This window comes from Nycticebus coucang, chromosome 14 (genome assembly GCF_027406575.1).
Source record: "Nycticebus coucang isolate mNycCou1 chromosome 14, mNycCou1.pri, whole genome shotgun sequence".
Classification (NCBI taxonomy): Eukaryota; Metazoa; Chordata; class Mammalia; order Primates; family Lorisidae; genus Nycticebus; species Nycticebus coucang.
Window position 1 is genome coordinate 901,476 of NC_069793.1, and position 13,000 is coordinate 914,475.

At 51.7% G+C, this 13,000-nt stretch overlaps 1 protein-coding gene across 2 annotated transcripts in view; it reads right to left on the reverse strand.

Moving 5' to 3' along the window:
- AP2A2 (adaptor related protein complex 2 subunit alpha 2) overlaps positions 1–13,000 on the reverse strand; it is a 99,779-nt gene that overhangs the window by 67,211 nt on the left and 19,568 nt on the right. For both annotated transcript variants that reach the window (XM_053562699.1, XM_053562700.1), the window contains exon 2: positions 4,158–4,226. In XM_053562699.1, the coding sequence (XP_053418674.1) occupies positions 4,158–4,226 (69 nt within the window). The remainder of the gene's footprint in view (positions 1–4,157; positions 4,227–13,000) is intronic.

Below are 13,000 nucleotides of genomic sequence, written 5' to 3' on the forward strand. Positions count from 1 at the left end.
ATTTTCTCGTAGATACACTCAGAATGGCAGGCCCTGTCAGTAAAGGCCTGGAGCTGCCCAGAGCTGCTGGCTATGGCCGGCTTTGTGCAGGGCCCACCTCTCTGGGCATCAGAGTCCTGGCCACCCACGGGGCTGGTCCCAGGGACAGCCCCTCCACAGACAATAGTGGCTCCAGTGCTCCTGGTCAGCTGGTGGTGGGGACTTGGTCAGACTCGCACCTCCACTGCTCCCACCTTTTCCCTTCAATGGCCCCCAAATAAGTTGTTTGCACTATAGGACCTACATATTGGAGAATCCAGCTAAAGATCATTACTAGGCCTTGTCCTTTTAAAATAGGGGAAAGAGACACAGTCGTGTGATAGAATGCAAGTCACATACCTAGGATCCCAGCACTGGAGGCAGAGGCAGGAGGATCACAGGAGCCCAGGAGCTGGAGCTCAGCCTGAGCAATAGTGAGACCCCAACTCTACATACAGATGAGGTTGAACAATTAAGTTCACAAACTGATCCTAGAAAAAATGCTTCACATCTCACTGCTGAATAATCTGAATAATACTATAGTCACCAGAAGACTAAGGGGAGTAGTACTTCTAAAGTGACCACGGGATACACAGCAATGAGGTATGTAGCACTTTTTCTAGGATCAATTCATGAACTTCATTATCAGACCTCGAATCACAACAGCTCTAATGACCATTCTAGAAAATGAGTTCCAAATTTGCTATGAAGGTGTCAGAACACAGATCCCAAAGGGGGCACTTCCAAGGTAACCAGTGTTGTCCAGCAACGAGGTGCATAGCACTTTTCCTAGGATCAGTTTTAAAACGTAACTGGTGTAGGCACCAGTACTCCCTGCTACTTGGGAGGCTGAGGAAGGAGGATCACTTAAGCCCAGGTAGCTGAGGCTGCAGTGAACACTGATGATTACACTCCAGCCAGGGCAACAAATCAAACCCTTGTATCAAAGATAAGAAGGGCAGAAGACTGAGGAAGGCGCCCAGGGTAACATGGCAGTAAGAGGTGCCCAGGAGACACAGCAGTGAGAGGTGCAGAAAAGTTAGGAAGGTGTCCGGGCGAGACAGCACTGAGAGGTGCTGGAGGTTAGGAAGGTGCCCAGGTGACACAGCAGTGAGAGGTGGGGGAGGTGAGGTGGGAGCCCAGGTGACACAGCAGTGAGAGGTGAGGGAGGTGACGTGGGAGCCCAGGTGACACAGCAGTGACAGGTGGGGGAGGTGAGGTGGGAGTCCAGGTGACACAGCAGTGAGAGGTGAGGGAAGTGACGTGGGAGCCCAGGTGACACAGCAGTGAGAGGTGGGGGAGGTGAGGTGGGAGCCCAGGTGACACAGCAGTGAGAGGTGAGGGAGGTGACATGGGAGCCCAGGTGACACGGCAGTGAGAGATGGGGGAGGTGAGGTGGGAGCCCAGGTGACACGGCAGTGGAAGGTGGGGGAGGTGAGGTGGGTGCCCGGGTGACACAGCAGTGAGAGGTGAGGGAGGTAAGGTGGGTGCCCGGGTGACACAGCAGTGAGAGGTGAGGGAGGTAAGGTGGGTGCCCGGGTGACACAGCAGTGAGAGGTGAGGGAGGTAAGGTGGGTGCCCGGGTGACACAGCAGTGAGAGTGAGGGAGGTGAGGTGGGTGCCCGGGTGACACAGCAGTGAGAGTGAGGGAGGTAAGGTGGGTGCCCGGGTGACACAGCAGTGAGAGGTGAGGGAGATAAGGTGGGTGCCCGGGTGACACAGCAGTGAGAGTGAGGGAGGTAAGGTGGGTGCCCGGGTGACACAGCAGTGGGAGGTGGGGGAGGTAAGGTGGGTGCCCAGGTGACACAGCAGTGAGAGTGAGGGAGGTAAGGTGGGTGCCCGGGTGACACAGCAGTGAGAGTGAGGGAGGTAAGGTGGGTGCCCAAGTGACACAGCAGTGAGAGTGAAGGAGGTAACGTGGGTGCCCGGGTGACACAGCAGTGAGAGTGAGGGAGGTAAGGTGGGTGCCCGGGTGACACAGCAGTGAGAGTGAGGGAGGTAAGGTGGGTGCCCGGGTGACACAGCAGTGAGAGTGAGGGAGGTAAGGTGGGTGCCCGGGTGACACAGCAGTGGGAGGTGGGGGAGGTAAGGTGGGTGCCCGGGTGACACAGCAGTGGGAGGTGGGGGAGGTGAGGTGGGTGCCCAGGTGACACAGCAGTGGGAGGTGCAGGAGGTCAGGTGGGTGCCCGGTGACACAGCAGTGAGAGGTGAGGGAGGTGAGGTGGGTGCCCGGGTGACACAGCAGTGGGAGGTGGGGGAGGTAAGGTGGGTGCCCAGGTGACACAGCAGTGAGAGTGAGGGAGGTAAGGTGGGTGCCCGGGTGACACAGCAGTGAGAGTGAGGGAGGTAAGGTGGGTGCCCGGGTGACACAGCAGTGAGAGTGAGGAGGTAAGGTGGGTGCCCGGGTGACACAGCAGTGAGAGTGAGGGAGGTAAGGTGGGTGCCGGGTGACACAGCAGTGAGAGTGAGGGAGGTAAGGTGGGTGCCCGGGTGACACAGCAGTGAGAGTGAGGGAGGTAAGGTGGGTGCCCGGGTGACACAGCAGTGAGAGTGAGGGAGGTAAGGTGGGTGCCCGGGTGACACAGCAGTGAGAGTGAGGGAGGTAAGGTGGGTGCCCGGGTGACACAGCAGTGAGAGGTGAGGGAGGTAAGGTGGGTGCCCGGGTGACACAGCAGTGAGAGTGAGGGAGGTAAGGTGGGTGCCCGGGTGACACAGCAGTGGGACGTGGGGGAGGTGAGGTGGGTACCCGGGTGACACAGCAGTGAGAGGTGAGGGAGGTGAGGTGGGAGCCCAGGTGACACAGCAGTGGGAGGTGGGGGAGGTAAGGTGGGTGCCCAGGTGACACAACAGTGGGAGGTGGGAGAGGTGAGGTGGGTGCCCGGGTGACACAGCAGTGGGAGGTGGGGGAGGTAATGTGGGTGCCCGGGTGACACAGCAGTGGGAGGTGGGGGAGGTGAGGTGGGTGCCCGGGTGACACAGCAGTGGGAGGTGGGGGAGGTAAGGTGGGAGCCCAGGTGACACAGCAGTGAGAGGTGAGGGAGGTAAGGTGGGTGCCCGGGTGACACAGCAGTGAGAGGTAGGGGAGACGAGGTGGGTACCCCGAGCGACACAGCAGTATGAGCAGGCACATGACAGTGGGCAAGCTGGGCAGCCCTGCTCCTGACTACCAACCTTTACAAAACAACCAAAGTTACAAACATTTCCCCTAAAAATACATACCAGCACACTCTTTCATCAATAATTCCAGGAGTTTCCCAGACCTTCTAGAGAATCCTTGGGCCTGGCTATAAAATATTATAATCTAACACTCTTCCTAGGGCTCTACAGGGAATATGCCTGTTTGTAAGAAGTCAGGTTCAGTTTCTGCTTCATGATAATAAAGGCTATCCACACTCAAGCGCCCACAGAGCTCCCATCCCAGGAAATTCTGTGAGTCCCAAGCTGTCTCCTGCCCTCCCTCTGGTGCAGCCCTCTCCTCTTGCCACTGCTTCTGGGCCACATTACCTGATGTCTGTACAGAGTGGGGCCAGGTCTCAAACTTGCCAAACTAACTGAAACACTGAAGTTTATCAGATTAACCGGGCCTTCACAAATGTCTTAAGTACTGAAAACTAAATCTCTGCTACGAAATTCTTCGAAACACAAACTGGCTTGCAGAGCAGGGCCTACTTCAAGTGGGTCAGACCCCTGTCCACTGTCACATGGTAAGTTACAGTTAACACAGCAAGAAACACTCTAACACAGGTGCTCAGATGACTTTGTAACACTGTAACACTTCCAAGAGTAACCAGCAGCCTGAGGAGCATTTGTTGTATGGCGTGTCCACCCCTTGAGCCTCTCACACAGGAGGCCACTGCAGTGGGAGCTGAGAGCACACAGTCCTGAGATGAGCTGCTCCACGGCCAGGGGACAGGGCCCAAGAGGGGCCCCCCCTGCTAACCCAGGGACAGGCCATTCAATAGCTCAGGGTACTAACAGCTTGTTTAAACAGTTTTTAATTCTGACAAGAGCCATGACAGTAACTGTACAAATTGAGAATTGTGGTTTAGGGGTGAAAAAAAGACAGTTTGAAAAGATTAGGTCCTTACTGTATAAAATTTAAAACAGAACATTTCATGGAAAAGGTTAAACATACTTACCTTTAAATTTTGATCTAATATTGGCCAGTTCCTTATTTATCCTCTTTATTTCCGCTTCTTTACTTTTGCCTGAGGGAAGGAAAACACAAACACATTCTTACTTTAACTGCTCTCTAGAGAAGCACCATCCCCTGATCAGACCCCGAGGAAGGACAGGCAGGTCGGACAGGCAGGTTGGCAGCTTTCAGGACTGGGTGCAGCTCTGGAGCCCCAGGAACCCAGGGACAGGAATGATCTGCCTCTCGTGCCTGTGGTCCCAGGGCCCTGAGGGGAATGGCACTATAGGTGCCAGCACAGAGAACCCAGGTCAGGGTGCCTAGCCCACTAACGCTAGGGTAGTTTGTTTTTGGTTGTTTTTTTTTTTTTTTTCGTTGCATTTTGGCTGGGGCTGGGTTTGAACCCGCCACCCTTGTCATATGGGGCCGGCACCCTACTCACTGAGCCACAGGTGCCGCCCCTTGGTTGTTTTTTGGGGGGTTTTTTGTTTTTTTCTTGACACAGAGTCTCACTATGTTGCCCCCTGGGTAGAGTGCTATGATGTCATAGCTCACAGCAACTTCAAACTCTTGAGCTTAAACGATTCTCTTGCCTCAGCCTCCCAAGTAGCTGGACAACAGGCACCTGCCACAACACCCAGCTATATTTTGTCACAGTTGTCATTGTTGTTAGCTGACCCAAGCCGGGTTCGAACCCTCCAGCCTTGGTGTATGTGATCGGCACCCTACCCACTGAACTACAGTGCCGCCTGGTGGGGGGGTGGGAGATTTTTCATTCTTTTTGCCACAGTTCTAGAACTGACCATTTTCCACCATAAAGCATTATCAGCCAATAATAGTTTACTCCCAGAATTGATTTTCACGGCCAAACATAATAAAAGTACACAGTTTAAACTACTGTGGGCTTCCAATTATCTTTCTGTGAAATTTATCAGACTACAAAATCTAGCAAGTCCACATTTATAATATCCAATTGTGATATTCTACATATATATTGGGTGTTGCTCACAGTTCCTGACTCATAATTTCTGTAGCCACTGTTCTTTCTCCCCAAGGCAGGCCATGATACTAAAAATGTACTCTAATCTTCCCCTACCTTTCTGTCTTGGCCATAAAGAAACCCTCTGACCTCCCTTGTCTAATTGTAGATCATGAGACCCACCACCACCACTTCAGTAGGGTCCTGCCCACTCCCTGGGGAAGGAATGCTGCCCAGAGAGGCCGAGAAGAATCTGTACAGACAGGCCTTGCTGGCCGTCCCCACTACAGCCTGTTAGCATCAGACCACCCTTCAATCCAATCACAATCACATTTCCACGCAGCTGTCAATCATGCCTGTCCAATAAAGTCCCCATAAAGGGCCCAAGAGGACGACAGGGTCCAGAGATCCTCTGGACAGCTGAACATCTGGGGGTTCTGGGGAACTGGTGTACTCAGGGAGGGCATAGAAGCTCGGCACCCCGGTCTACATGCACCTCCCACCCACACCCTTGATAAGACCCTCTGCAATGAGCTGGCAAATATGCTTCCTTGAGCTCAGTGAGCTGCTCTATCAAGTTATGGAACTCAAGGGGAGGGTGGTGAGATCCCTATTCAACCTGGGGCTGCTGACGGACCTTGGAAGCAGGGAACCCTCTGGGTACTAAGCCCTCATCCTGTGGGACCTGACACCAGGTAGACAACGTAGGAAATGAATCCAAGGACCCCCATCCCCGCACACACTGCAGAACTGACTGCCTGCGGACTGGCAGGGAAAAACCCTCCCACACTGTGGGGTCACAGAAGTCCTCTGTGTTAATTATGGTATGAGGAAAAACAGCCGAAGAATTTTTTTCAGCTTGCACCAGTGAAGTCTGGGAATTCTCCAGTATACAAAAAAAGACGGCAGGTCCGTCAGAGAAATGGCAACAAACGTTCAATACCCACTAGCATGTTGCTCAAGCGGCTTCGTGTCAGGCAGAAGACAGAACAGGAGGCCACAGGCATTTAACCCCCAGGACTAAGTGTGGAAGCTGAGCAGGAGAGCAGGGTGACCAGCAGGGCTGTGCGTCTAACAGGCCCTGGAAAAACACTGCTCCTGTCACCCAGGTAAGTGGTATGAGCGCCACTTTATGGAAGCAGAAATAAAGCTGACTGTGAACAGGACCTTCTCACACAAGTCTCTGGTCTAAAGATCTGAGGCAGCAGGGAGGCCTCAGCAGCAACCTGCCCATGTCAGATCCGCAGCAAGCAACCCACGGACCCCCTGGCCTCTGACGGCCATCCCCAGAACTTAGCCTGCCCTACCCAGTGACAGCCCCTTCTCCCAGACACTCCCAGGATGTCATCTATCTCTCACTATATACTTGCTAAGAAACAAGGCTTAATTTTTACCGAATTAAAGGAATACCCCTTGAGCCAATCCTACCCTAGAAACCTCCAGATGTAAGAAGACAGGAAAACCAAAGGCCTGTGTGGCAGCACCCTCACCAAGCACCATGCAGGTGACAGGACAGATGCTAACACAGTGTCTCCCAGCCTCGAGAGCCTTCAACGGGACAGAGACACCAGACCACCTGTGCCAGTCCCTGCCTTCCCAGCCTCATGTGTGCCCAGGAGGCTGGTCCTAGACACAAACCCTGAGCAGGGCCCGCGCCTCCCTGTGTGACGACGGCTGGCCAGGGGAAGGCCCAGGAGGAAGCAGAGCAGCAGCCTCAGCCCACAAGCACGCTGGGTGGCACCAGCAGCCTCAGCCCACAAGCACGCTGGGTGGCACCAGCAGCCTCAGCCCACAAGCACGCTGGGTGGCACCAGCAGCCTCACACCCCAAGGTAGCAGGATAAGGGCAAAGCTTTTTCCTGAAATTTTTTTTAAAAAGTAGCGGCTCTGTTAAAACAGGTTCTTTTGGCTCCCTGAGCAGCACAGCACAGTACCCTCTGGGCCAGGCCTGGAGGTGGGAGCCCTAGAGCAGCCTCTGGTCACCGTGCGACACCTCCAAACCACAGGCCCCTCAAAAGGAAAGCCATGGGAAGCCACAAAACCAGTATCACCCATAGCCTGGACAAGGTGTGCACAAAACACTCTGCACAGGAGGCAACGTGCCAGTGTGCGTGCCTGCGTGTGTGTATGCCTGTGTGTGCACGTGTGCCAGTGTGCGTGGCAGTGTGCATTCCTGTGTGCACACATTTGTGTGCATGTCGGTGTGTGTACACGTGCCAGTGTGTGTGTGCACACGTGTCTCTGCTCATGCGTGCCCTTCACACATGCCCACGGTCTATGCTGACAAGTCTTTGGAGGGGCCCCGGGTGTGTGTGCTCTCTAGCAAGTACATACTAGATTTCCCCACAAGCCCCAGGACATCCATGGTCAACAGGGGTCAGTGCTAAGCAGAGAAAATAAAAACCTCAGGGGCTGTCTAGAAAAGAAGGAACACTAAATGAGCTAAATTGACTTTCCTCAATGGGATTTAATCATAAAATAAAACTAAAACCACACAATTTAGAGTTGGAGAGGTAACACTCCCTCTGTGGGAAAAAACAGCCTCTCATCCATAACACTTTCTCAACTGGCTGATTTACAACATACACACACACCTGCACATAAACACATACTCATACACAACACACGCACACATTAAACACACACACCACCACTCACTACCACATGCACACACAAACACAACACACAACACATACATGCAAACTCAAGCACACATGCACAACACACAAATACACACCACCCACAATAACACAGAACACACATCACACACACAAGACACAACACACACCACATATACAACACGTGTACACACATGCACAACAAACACACAGATACACACCATATACATACAATACACAAACGACACAGACACACACACACGCTTTTTGAAACCAGGGCAGGTCAGGGCTCCAAGGGCAGCACAGCTCAGTATCCTCTGGGCCAGGCCTGGAGGTGGGAGCCCCAGAGCAGCCTCTGGTCACTATGCAACACCTCCAAACCACAGGTCCCTCAAAAGGAAAGCCATGGGAAGCCACAAAACCTCACAGCTTCATGCCTGTGCAAGAGAAGCTTGAGAGAGAGTACTCAGGCCAGAGCTGAGGGCAAAAGAGGTCTCGACACACTCCCCAACTACAGAAACATCCAGGGTGATACTCTCATCTCCTGCTGGGTCCTTCAATCCATCCTGCCCTGCATAACACCCAAGTCCTTCCAAGTGGAGGGGGTGCCGTCCACACCCACTCTGTGGTCTGCCAAGAGGCCCTGGTAGGGCCCTGCCCACGGCACACCACCCCTTAAGGGCGAGCTCCCAAAGAGTAATCAGAGCACCCAACAAGCCCCTGCTCTCAGGCATTTGCCGCCCCTGCATGTGACCTCCCCACACCCTCCACTACCAGCAAGGCTGCCGCCCTTCTAGAAACCTCCCCACAGTAAGGAGCAGGTCTGCCCATCTGGGACCCCAGGCCTGAGGGGCATCCTGAGTACCAAGCACAGACACACAGACCCTGCAGGGCAGACTTGCACCTGGGGCAGACCGGCACCTGGACCCCATAGCACCTCACTCTGAGAGACACAGGGACATGTGTGCCCACAGCCGCGATGACGCCCAGGCTTTGAGATGCCCTCCGAGGCCAGTCAGATAATGAAGACACCAATACCAGCCTATGGCTGGCACGAGGACGGGGCTGCACAGGCCCTTACCACGGTTCCTGACACACATGCCATGAATGTCAGCCTTCACACGGCTGTCCTACCCAGCTGAACAAGGCAATCATTGAGCAGCAAGCCCAGACCAGCAGCCCAGAAACACCAGCGGAGAAAACTGCTGTGTTGGGCTCAGGCACACCTGTCCCAGGTGGGTTTCACAGGCAATACAGCATCATGACTATGGATAGCAGGTGGCCCACATGCAGACTGACATGTTCAAACCAACAGCTCCGTCCTGAATTTACCAAAATGGACCGGACACCATGGCTCACTCCTGTAATCCTCTAGTCTGGGAGGTCGAGGCAGAAAGACTGCTTGAGGCCCAAGTTTGAGACCAGCCTAGGCAACAGTGAGACTCCATCCCTACAAAAAAATGTAAAAATTAGCCAGGCATGGTGTCGCACACCTCTAGGCCTACACCCGCAGTCCCTGCTACTCAAGAGGTTGAGGCAAGAGGATGGCTTGAGCCCAGGAGTCCGAGGCTGCAGTGAGCTCAAATGACAATACAGCACTCCAGCCTGGGTAACAGAACAAGACCTCGTCTCAAAAAGAAATTAAAATTAGGTCAGGCACAGTGGCTCACGCCTGCAATCCCAGCACTCTGGGAGCAGTTGACCTCAGGAGCTTGAGACCAACCTCAGCAAGAATGAGACCTCATTTTTACTAAAAATTGAAAAATGATCCAGGTGTTATGGTGGGCACCTACGGTCCCAGCTACTCGAGAGGCTGAGGCAGAGGATCCCTTGAGCCCAGGAGTTTGAGGTGGCTGTGAGCTAAGATGACCCTATGGCATTCTACCCAGGAAGACAGAGTAAGACTATGTCTCAAAAAAAAAAAGAAGAGGGCGGCGCCTATGGCTCAGTGGGTAGGGCGCTGGCCCCATATGCCGAGGGTGGTGGGTTCAAACCCAGCCCCGGCCAAACTGCAACAAAAAAATAGCCAGGCGTTGTGGCAGGTGCCTGTAGTTTCAGCTACTCGGGAGGCCAAAGCAAGAGAATCGCCTAAGCCCGTGAGTTGGAGGTTGCTGTGAGCTGAGATGCTACAGCACTCTACCCAGGGCGATAAAGTGAGACTCTGTCTCTACAAAAAAAAAAAGAAAAAGAAGAAGTTTAAATTAAAATATTAAAACAAAAAGTACCAAAAATGCTGTGGTAGGAGGTGTATCATCAATGTGTCACCTCCACAGTGGTGACAGGCACAGACAGGGAACAATCACCCCACTTTGTAGGAACAAATCTAGTGTCTTTAGATAAAGATTTAGCATTGGGGCTTGGCACCTGTGGCTCAAGCAGCTAAGGCACCAGCCACATACACCTAAGCTGGTGGGTTCGAATCCAGCCCAGGCCTGCCAAACAACGATGGCTGCAACCAAAAAAACAGCTGGGCGTTGTGGTGGGTGCCTGTAATCCCAGCTACGTGGGAGGCAGAGGCAAGAGAATCGCTTAAGCCCAGGAGTTGGAGGTTGCTGTGAGTTGTGATGCCATAGCACTCTACCCAGGGTGACAGCATGAGGCTCTGTCTCAAAAAAAAAGATTTAGCATTGGAGGGCTGACTGAACTACCCAACTGCAGACATCAGACTTACAGGGAAGGCAGCCACTGGAGTAACTGCCCTGCAGGGACAACAAAAAAGATTCTGGTCTTAGCCAGCCCACATTCCCTCTCCCTGGAAGGATCCTGCCTGTAGACTCAGCAGCACTGGGGGCTAATGAGTAACTAGACGAGCCACAGCCACTGGCCCAAATGCAGGTTACGATTTTCACCAGGTAGCAAAGAATGCACTCCGTGCTGCCAGCTCTGATAAAAGCTCTTGGAATTACTGAATTCCAATTCTTGAATTATTGTGGCTAGTCATTCTTCAGGAACAACACACTGGTTAACAATTTCTTACTTACAGGCCAAGCTAATCAACTGACAGCATCAGTGAGTTCCAGGAGCACCACTGACCACAGAGCTGCTCTGAGGGCCATAGCAGACGAGGGGCACCTAGCCCCGCAAAGCCACTGTGACCATCACCAGTGACAGTTCCACCTACTCTTCTGACACATGGAAGGATAAGTCTCGGAACAAAATCCTCAACAACAAATTAGAGTGAGAGTTCAAAGAAAACTGAACTCTAAAATTGTTCTGCTGACAAAACATAGAAGATAAATCCAAGTCTGTCTCTGACAAATGTTAATTGGCATATCATTTTTTAAGAGCTTTATTGAGAAATAACACACACACCAAACAATTCATGCATCTAAAGCATGTAATTTAATGGCTTTTAGCGTACTCACTTGTCCATTACTACCATCTGATTTCAGAAAGTTTTCACCTCCCCAAACAGAAATCTCTGCCCATCACAGTCTCTCACTGGCCCCTCCTTGCCCCCCCACTCCGGGGTGGCGGCCACTGGGGTGGTGCTGCGGTCTACAGATAGCCCTACAGAAACAAGCTGCCACCTGTGTCCTGGGACTGACTCCATTCACTCAAGGTAGTAATTCAGGTAGTAATTCAGTACTTCACCCCTTTTTATTGTTTAATGTTACAATGGTCTGTTTAGGAACATATCATGCTTTGTTATTTATTCATCACTTGATGGATTTGGGGGTTGTTCAGTTGTTATGAATAACATCAGTATGAACACTCACATATAAGTTTCTGTATCAACATGTTTTCATTTCTCTTGGTAGATACCACAGAGTGGTAATTTTAATTTAATTTTATTTATTTTTTTTTTTTTGCAGTTTATGGCCGGGGCTGGGTTTGAACCCGCCACCTCCAGCATATGGGGCCATCACCCCAGAGTGGTAATTTTATATTAAACATTTTGAGGCACTGACAAAATGTTTTCCAAAGGGCAGCCCCACTTCACATCCCTACAGAAAAAATTAAGGACTCCAATTTCTCCAAAAACTTACAAACACTTGTTATTGTCCATCTTTTTAGAGTATTATAACCATCCTGGTAGGGGTGACGCAGCATCTTACTGTGGTTTTAACTTGCATTTTCCTAATGGGTTCTCACGTGCTTTATTGAACATTTTTATATCTACTTTGGAGAAATGTATATTCAAATACTTTATCAGCAGCGCCCATAGCTCAGTGGGTAGGGCACCAGCCACATACACAGAGGCTGGTTGAGTTCAAACCTGGCCCTGGGCCTGCTAAACAACAATAACAACCAAAAAAAAAAAAAATAGCTGGGTATAGTTATGGCGGGCATCTGTAGTCCCAGTTACTTGGGAGGCTGAGGCAAGAGAATCGCTTAAGCCCAAGAGTTTGAGGTTGCTGTGCACTGTACACCACAGCACTCTATCTATCTAGGTGAACAGCTTGAGACTCTGTCTAAAAAAAAAAAAAGCTCCGTGCCTGTAGCTCAACAGCTAGGGTGCCAGCCACATACACCCAGAGAACCCAGCCCAGGCCTGCCAAAACAATGACAACTACAACCAAAAATAGCCGGGTGTCGTGGTGGGCACCTGTAATCCCAGCTATTTGGGAGGCTGAGGCAAGAGAATCACTTAAGCCCAAGAGTTGGAGGTTGCTGTGAGCTGTGACACCACAGCACTCTACCCAGAGCTTGAGACTCTGTCTCCACAAAAAAAAAAAAAAAAGCCACTTCACCACCTAAGGAGTTGCCCTCCTATCTTCCCCCACTATAAAGAATATTTCTGAAACATATTACTATTTTTAGAAGTTTGAGTTCTGTATTTAACACTCTAGAAAATTCAGGTATTCAGGCAGCGCCTGTGGCTCAGTGAGTAGGGTGCCGGCCCCATTTGCCGAGGGTGGTGGGTTCAAACCCAGCCCCGGCCAAACTGCAACAAAAAAATAGCCGGGCGTTGTGGCGGGCGCCTGTAGTCCCAGCTGCTCTGGAGGCTGAGGCAGGAGAATCGTGTAAGCCCAAGAGTTAGAGGTTGCTGTGAGCCGTGTGACGCCACGGCACTCTACCCGAGGGCGGTACAGTGAGACTCTGTCTCTACAAAAAAAAAAAAAAAAAAAAGAAAGAAAATTCAGGTATTCAAATCGTCTGGATTGACTCATTATTATCGATAACAGCATCTAATGACTGAACTACAAAGAGAAATTTCCACTTGGCTCGGTGCCTACAGCTCAGCTACGTACACTAGAGCTGTGGGTTCGAATCCAACCTGGGCCTGCCAAACAACCATGACAACTAC